This window comes from Anolis sagrei, chromosome 4, assembly GCF_037176765.1.
Source record: "Anolis sagrei isolate rAnoSag1 chromosome 4, rAnoSag1.mat, whole genome shotgun sequence".
Classification (NCBI taxonomy): domain Eukaryota; kingdom Metazoa; phylum Chordata; class Lepidosauria; order Squamata; family Dactyloidae; genus Anolis; species Anolis sagrei.
The window spans coordinates 177,853,265-177,861,682 of NC_090024.1; the positions used below are offsets into that span (position 1 = coordinate 177,853,265).

The 8,418-nt window shown below is 39.3% G+C and overlaps 1 protein-coding gene across 3 annotated transcripts in view; it reads left to right on the top strand.

The window, feature by feature from the left end:
• Positions 1-7,977, top strand: part of MKNK1 (MAPK interacting serine/threonine kinase 1) — a 41,263-nt gene extending 33,286 nt beyond the window's left edge. For all 3 annotated transcript variants that reach the window (XM_067467898.1, XM_060773446.2, XM_060773447.2), the window contains 4 exons: positions 910-1,104; positions 1,876-2,040; positions 4,300-4,343; positions 6,071-7,977. In XM_067467898.1, coding sequence (XP_067323999.1) covers positions 910-1,104; positions 1,876-2,040; positions 4,300-4,343; positions 6,071-6,299 — 633 coding nt within the window. In that variant the 3' untranslated portion in view covers positions 6,300-7,977. The remainder of the gene's footprint in view (positions 1-909; positions 1,105-1,875; positions 2,041-4,299; positions 4,344-6,070) is intronic.
• Positions 7,978-8,418: the final 441 nt, after the last annotated feature.

Below are 8,418 nucleotides of genomic sequence, written 5' to 3' on the forward strand. Positions count from 1 at the left end.
TTGTAAAACATCAAAACATCCGGGTGTCCCCTGGGCAATGTCCTTGCAGACGACCAATTCTCTCACACCAGACGTGACTTGTACTTTCTCAAGTCACTCCTGACATGAAACAAAGAAAAAACAACTGGGTTGTGTTTCAAGTGTGTTCAGTGACTTGTATGTATGGGGCAGAGGATGATTGCCCACTAACTCTGAGCTGGAGGGAGGATGTTTTATGATCTAGTAGCCAAATTTGAGTTTATAAGGAAGGATTAAAACAAATGCAAGGGCCAGTTTCTCCTTATGCCACTTCTTTCAAGCCTACAAAACCTTCCAGAACTGCAAATAAAAACTCCTATTACATACAAAGGCATCCAGATATTTGAGACAGTTGCAAATCAGACCTCCTTCTTGAATCTTGAATTGCTTTTTATCCCCTGACTGATTGGAGATAAGAGCAAAAGAGTAATTTTTGGATGAAGGTTTCGCCCCATCTGCTGTGGGCGAATCAATACTAAGTAGTTAATTTCCTCCTGGCTACCACGTTTCTGTCTCTTAGTCGGCTGTCTGTTATTGTGCCTTGGACTTCTTAAGTTTGTATTTAAAAGTGTCAGGAGTACACTCTATGCTGGATTTATACTCTTCCAGGTTTGTGTGAGAAGGATAGTTCTTTCACAGAATGATTTGGTTTTGGCAATATGACAAGTCTGTGCAGATAACATTGGAAGGATCCATGGAAAATAACCTGAAATAGATTTTATCTTGAAAAGCAAACATAGAAATGGGTAGTATGTGTAGGTTTTTACTACGTTCTGAGTGCATCTCTGAAATAAGGCCCTAGAGCATTTATTCCATGTGTCTCTTTCCTTTTCAGTTGATTCTAAATGCTACTTTCTTTTTTTCCCCTTTCCTCCAACTGTGTCTTGTTAGTGTGGTTCTGCAGAGTACATGGCCCCTGAGGTGGTGGAAGTGTTTACAGAGGAAGCCACATTCTATGACAAGCGCTGTGACCTGTGGAGTTTGGGGGTGATTTTGTACATCATGCTAAGTGGCTACCCACCTTTTGTGGGGAACTGTGGCACCGATTGTGGCTGGGACAGAGGAGAAGTCTGCAAAGTCTGTCAGGTAACTAGATAAATATATTGTGTTCTGGAGACACATTCCTGTGGTGTAAGCATTCATTGGTGATCTCTATCAAAAAGAAATCCTCTGAAATACGCTTCTAACTAGAAGAGTAAGGCATGGGTAGGATCATATAATTGTGCTGTCTCAGATTTCTGTTTCTTCCCCTTTAGAACTCTGATCTTGCATCTCTTCTCCTCATGTCTCTTCATTAGTTACATGTATATCCCATCTCAAGGTGGTGTACATGGCTTGTATCCTCCCCACTTTATCTTCACAATAGTCTTGTGAAATAAGTCCTGCTAGTTTCATGGCTCAGTAGAGAATAGAATTGTGATCTTTGAAGGGCTACTCCAATGCGCTAACAACTACACCATTCTGACTTGGCTTTTCTTCAAGTTAGACTGTATTTCCAGAATTATGCCTTTTGATATCATTTTTGTGTAATGCATTAGTGAAGAAAGGAGCTACCTCAAACTGGAAATTTGATTTTGCTACTTTACTTAGATCTGAACTGTTCATGTTTATGATTAATGGAAATGTGGCACTATAACTAATCTTAGAATGGTCTAAATATGGGTTTTATGTTGTGCCTTTCAAGACAAGAGAAATGTTAATCCAAAATTTTAATGGCAGACTTACCAACCAGACTTACCTCTGCCAATTTTACAAAATAGGAGAGGTTTGGTAAGATTGGGAGAAATTAACATTTTGCCTCTGAGTTTTTGCCATCTGAAGAAAATGAATATGTTTATATATTTGTGTTGTTTCTAGAACAAACTCTTTGAGAGTATCCAGGAAGGCAAATATGAGTTTCCAGAGAAGGACTGGTCTCATATCTCCGATGATGCCAAGGATCTGATCTCAAAGTTGTTAGTCCGTGATGCCAAGGAAAGGCTCAGTGCTGCTCAGGTTCTACAGCATCCATGGGTACAAGGTGTAAGTTGTGCCTTTTAAATTATCATGTTTTGTTATCACCATCATAGGCTACCACTTGTGGCCGAGTATGATTGCCTTTCAAGTGTAGTCTTGGCGGTGGATTCTAAAGTGACTATAGAGACCTATTCTAGATCTGCATGGTCTTTTGTAGTGAGGACATACATATGAAAGGTGGTCCCAACAAGGGTTTGCTTGATGCACCTTCCTCGTGACACATTTCTCCCTTTTCTCCCTACATCTATGGCTCTTCAAATTCCACAGCACTGTTGGTAACAGCTGACCTCCAGTTAGAATGCTCCAGGGCTAGGGCTTCTCAGTTCTCAATGTCTGTGCCACAGTTTTAAGGTTTGTTATATAGAGAGCCATCATTGTGCCCAGTGTCTGATAAAGCACAGGTCCCTGTGGAAGAAATCTACTGGTATGTACCTTACTTGGGAATGTAAAGAGAAGGAAAAGAAAACAAAAAGTTATTGGTGTAAGATTTACATACATGTTAATAACTAAAAGAGTTTATATTGTCACCAGAAAAGCTGGGCATTATGGAAGCACTGATGACAGAAGAATGAATTGTTAAGATTTCTAAGTCAGTCCAAATTGTCGAACTAATGTGGATTTTAAAGCGTAAGCCAATTGAAGGTTTAGAGAGTGGATACTGGTTACAGATGTTTTTACACCATAAGAATTTTAACATTGTAATAATCTATTATTATGGTTTCTAGTAATTCTTGAAGGATTATTTTGTTGGATCTGTAATGCTAGAACATTTTTATGTTAATTTTTTCCCTTTCATTATATTTTGTAATGGGAGAGTTCAGAGCCTTTTGGTATTTAACTCAGAGTTCATTGTTTTAGTTTACTCATTTAATTGTAGTTATTTTTTCTGCTTTTTGTTTTTTCAGTCTTTTCTTTTTCTGAATGTATATTACTTTGTGAAGTAGATTGTGCCAATTAGGGGTGATTTTTCACCCATATGACTCCCTTCCCTCTTCCCTATAGGCACCATCATTACATTTGGCATGCTGGAAGTGCCATCATATCTCTTCTACCTGCTATTCTGACCTATGTTTATCTGTGTTTTAAAGGGAAGTTGGGGCTAGAACAAAGGTAGAAGTAAACTGTTGCATATGCAGTCATTTATTAGTTTATTTAGCCAATTTTCAAGTAGAAAATTGTCAGAAAAAAAATTAAGGGTTGGGATATTTGGGAGGTCAACAGAGTTTGAACAAGTGGGGCTGTGCAACAATATAAGGATCATTGTAGGGTGTACTTTGCCCACTTGCTTTAGAAAAATGGTAATCTGTCCAGAACTGGGTTTTTCCAGGGTGTAAATGTGAATAGTGACCAAGTTTAATGCCATGTCTCATGATTTCGATTAGTGGGGCTCCATATAAATACCTAAATTTAGAGGGAAAACTTTGGTATTCCAGATGAATTCAGCACCTAGGAGCCCCAGCCAACAGATCCAGTGACAAATGATTTGAGGAGCTGTAATTTAAAAAATCCCGGGGGTCCAGGAGTCTGAAATAGCTTTTTCTGTCTGCATCCCAAAGGCTTGAAGTGGTGTTTATATATACTTCTTCAACAAGCATCCATGGGCACCCCGTTGTTAAAGCAGGGAAGGAAGGCTTTGGGGGGTTAAGAAGCCACATTGATGCCATAGTAGACCTCGGAAGGCTACATCCCTTTGCACACACATACACACAAAATATTTCCTCCCAGATGTTCCCAAATGTCTGCTAAGGAGACTATGGGAGGCAAGTAAGTCATTCCTCCCCATCTTCCCATGCCATCTTAGGCCAAGTAGAAATAAAATCTGGAAGGTCGGCTTCCTTTAGGAAAAAAAGGAAACAAAAGACATATTTTGGGTTGAAAGGCCAAGGAGGAAGCCCAAAATATGGGGACATTTCTCTTTTGAGCTTCAGAGGGCATTTGGAGGCTAAAATGCAAGGGACACAGAGCCACAAAAATGCTTAGGTAGCCATATTAAGTTGATAGCCCACACTATCCCACTCTTGTAATAAAACCTAGCATTTTCCCTCTTCATCAGCCACTGCCTGATTCTGTTGAATGCTGTATCTGGAATGACATCTTTCCTTTGTTGGTGTTTGTTGTTGCTCAGTGTAATTTTCTATAAACATTATATTTGCCCTATTCATTTTGAAACTCATAGAGGGTATTCAAAATAATAATCATGTTTGAATGAATAACGATTCCCTAACCATCCTCAACTCAACCTTGCCATGTTTCCATTATGCACAGCATGCTTCTGAAAGAGGGCTGCCTACACCACAGGTCCTTCAAAGGTAACCTCTTTTGAATATCTTTTAAAACCAATTAAGAGTGGTGGTTACAGAGTTATTACAATCCATTAAAAAGAAATTTCCACTGAAGGAGAGAAGCATTAGTGTGTGGGGGGAGGGGGCTGTTTGTGACAGAACAAAGTCTCTTGTGTCATTTATGGCATTTAGTTAGGATCACAGAATTTTGCTTGATTATTTGTAGGATTGCTGAACTTTATTTGACTATTTGTAAAGGGTACAATAAAGATACAGCTTCTGTGTTACTGCAGGGATTAACAATTGGTTTTTAGACCAGGATCCTATTGGCTCCACTAATGGTGTGGCTGACTTTACTGGTAGAAGCAAAATGGCAAAAGGAACAAGGGGAGAAAAGAAGAAAAAAGGCAATTGGAGGAGAACAGTATAGCTGTATGCTGCTTTTTCTCAAATGTTTGATACTGTCGTCTTTAGACCTCCCACGGTGGTTGATCTTTATGTATTCCACCTGCTCCATTAGTCATGGATGCAGTCACAAAATGCAGAGTTACAACATGGGGAATATCTGACTTGACAGCAGCACATATGAAAAAGATTTAGGAGACTTGGTTACTATAAGCTGCACAGGAGTCAGCAATATGATGTGGCCACCAAAAAAGTCAATTGGTTTCTTGCCTGCATCAATGGGAGTATAGTGTCTAGATCAGTGGTTCTCAACCTGTGGGTCCCCAGGTGTTTTGGGAAATATACCCATGTAATAGAAACTCATTGTAAATTTTCATGTATCTATAAAAGCAAGTCCATGGCCCTAGACTAGTGGTTCTCAATCTGTGGAGCCCCAGGTGTTTTGGCCTACAACTCCCAGAAATCCCAGCCAGTTTACCAGCTGTTGGGATTTCTGGGAGTTGAAGGCCAAAACACCTGAGAACCCACAGGTTGAGAACCACTGGTCAAGACTGACAAAAGTAATAGTACCACTCTATTCTGATTTGGTCAGTTACTGTGTCCAGTTCTGGAAACCACCATTCAAGAAGGAAATTGACAAGCTGGAATGTGACTGGAAAAAGAGCTGGAAGCCAAGCCCTATGAGGAGTCTGGCTTAGAGAGCTGGGTATGTTTAGCTTCAAGAAAAGGAAATTGAGAGGGGACATGATAGCCATGTTTAAATATTCCAAAGGATGTCATGTTGAAGATTGAGCAGTTTGTTTCGGATGCTCTAGAGCAGTGGTTCTCAACCTGGGGTCCCCAGATGTTTTTGGCCTACAACTCCCAGAAATCCTAACAGCTGGTAAACTGACTGGGCTTTCTGGGAGTTGTAGGCCAAAACACCTGGGGACCCACAAGTTGAGAACCACTTCTCTAGAGACTAGGAAACAGAGCAATAGAATCAAACTGTCGGGAAAGCTAATATTAGGAAGAGCAGCCTGACGGCAAGAGCTATTCAACAATGAAATATGCTGCCTTGGTGTGAAGTGGAACCTCCTTCTCTGGAGGCCTTTAAACAGAGAGTGGATGGTTGTGTTTTCCTGCAAGGCAGGAGGTTGAACTAGATGGCCCTTATGGTGTCTCTTCGAACTCTATCATTCGAAACACATTGCACTGGCTAATATCATTCTTCACTTTTTGCAACTGTCCTTTGTGAAATAGAAGAGAGCAAAACAAGCTGGACTATTATGCAGCCCCAGTGAGCTCAGCCTTCCTGCTATGAACTGGTTATGTCCATTCCATTCCCTACTCCCACATCCTTTTTGCAGGAACAGCAGCACAAAGGACCTGACCCTCTTTGCTGCAGAGGCCATTGCCCTGAACCGCCAGCTCTCCCAGCATGAGAATCATCTCAGCGAAGAGGAAGAGAGTCTCTCGCAGGCCATGTGTTCCATGAAGCTGTCTCCTCCGTCCAAATCGCGTCTAGCCAAACGCAGAGCCATGACCCAGGCCATAAAGAGCAGTGACTTCCAGCCAGCTCCACATGCTGCCCTTTAACACCCCTCTCTGTTTTATCATAGTTAGACTCAGTTTTGCATCATGGTGTTAAAGGACTCGTTCAACTGTCAGTGTTAAAAAGGTTTTTAGAACAAAGCTTGGAGTGAAGTAACATTGAGCTTTTAATTTTGTAAATACATATTATAAGATGCTTTTTCAATTACAGTGGTGCTGTGGTACTGACAAAACAAACCACCCAGGCTGTGTTTGCACAAAGTTGTTGATAACCAGGTGAAGGACTTTTCAATACTTCCACAATTTTTGGTCTCTACCTGCAGCTGCAGAATAGCTATGGTGGCCATTCTTCAGGAAACGTGGTTCAGCTGCTTTTTAACTTTTTTCTTTGCCCATGTTAAGACTTCAGTGAAATGGCAAAACATATGCACAAAAACCTTTCCTCTAACATTGTTTCTAGAGTGTGTTGCTTTATTAGGTGGATCCTTGTTTATAGACCTGACCAGAGCTTTAAAAATGTACTTGCTTGGAAAACTGTTCTCAGAAATGTTCAGTCAGCATGGCCAGTAATGGAGTAATTTAAAATTTCGATTGTGTTGTATTATACAAAAAGTTTTAATGTGTTGAACTTGCATTATAGCATGATTTATTTTCATCTTCTCTTTAATTATTGGAGGAGCATATCATCTAACAGTTTTAACAACACAACAGCACATTAGATTCAGTTTGACATTTCTGAGTATGCACCAAAACCAGCCTTTTCTTATACAGTGAGTGAAAAGATAATGTCATCGAGTTGTGTAAACTAACAAAGCTCCCTAGAGCTTGGATCGGTTTGTTTCGAGAAGAGAGAGTTTCTTGCTGTTGAGTCACACACACATCACAGGGTGTTTTATGAAACTGAAGATGGAAAGAAGAAGATCACAGGTCTGGCATGTACCATTTTCACAGCACAATGTCAACATACTTCCTCATGATCACCTGTGGTAATTTCCTCTGTGTTTCAATTGCTCTCCATATTTTTGCATGCGAAGAGAGTTATATAGGAATAACCTTATACCTCAGGCCCTGAAAACTCCACTATAGTGTAATTTGGGTTTGGTAATGGAAATTCAAGTGACAGGAACGGAGTCAGATTTTCTTTTTAAATGCAACGTATTATTTTAATTAATGCCCTTTCAAACCCAGGGGCTTTGGAATTATAATTACACAGTAGTTATTCTAAAACCAAACCAGTAATTTCAGCTTGCATATCTTTGTTGAAAGTGATGAATCTTTTCAGCTCAGGAAAGTCAAGTCTCTTTTAAGCAAGATTTGTTCAAAGTTGGAAAATAGATATTCATGTTGAAGGATCAGGAAATGGAAGAAATCCAACTAGTTAGAAGGGTGTGAATTGAGTTTATCCTAATCCAGTCTGCCAGGATAGCTTCATACTTTGCCTTTGGATACAACATGTGTATTTATACACTTTTTAGCTACAACCGTACATATTCATGATTAATGTGAAGAATGGCTGCTAAAGGTTTTCGATATATTGCACCATTAGTGAAAGTAATTAATTATACCTTGGTTTTTAAGTGTACCTTAAACTATTACAGATGTACTGTACTGCATCGCTAATGGGTTTTTTTAAAGTTTTGTAAAACTCAGGAAGTAATATCCCTATGTATGTGACACATTTATTAATATTGTGTACTATGAATTAAACAAAGTTGTTTCTAAAGATTTTTGCTTCTTATTAATTTCTGGAGTAACATATTATACATCCTTTTTCCCAAGTGGAAATCCATAGTATTCAACCAAATAGACAACTGGCCATTTCTTAGTACAGCATGCATAATAAACTACTTGTCACGGAAAGTGATTTTAAGCTGGATACATATAGAATGGTTTCAAGGTTGAGTCAGAAATGTATGTTTTCAGTTGCAAGCATGTAATGTTAGATCTGGACAGTGTAAATTCTTTTGCCTGGTGGTATGCCATTCAGAACAGGTAATGTAGATAAAATTAAGAAATGTAGTAATTGTGTTTTTTTAAAAAAACCTAAATACTGAGATTGCCATATGATGTGCATCTACAATTCAAAATCCAATGGAACAATTGATTTAAATATCTAGAATAATATATGATATCATGAAATGAGGGGCTCCCTGGTGGTGCAGCA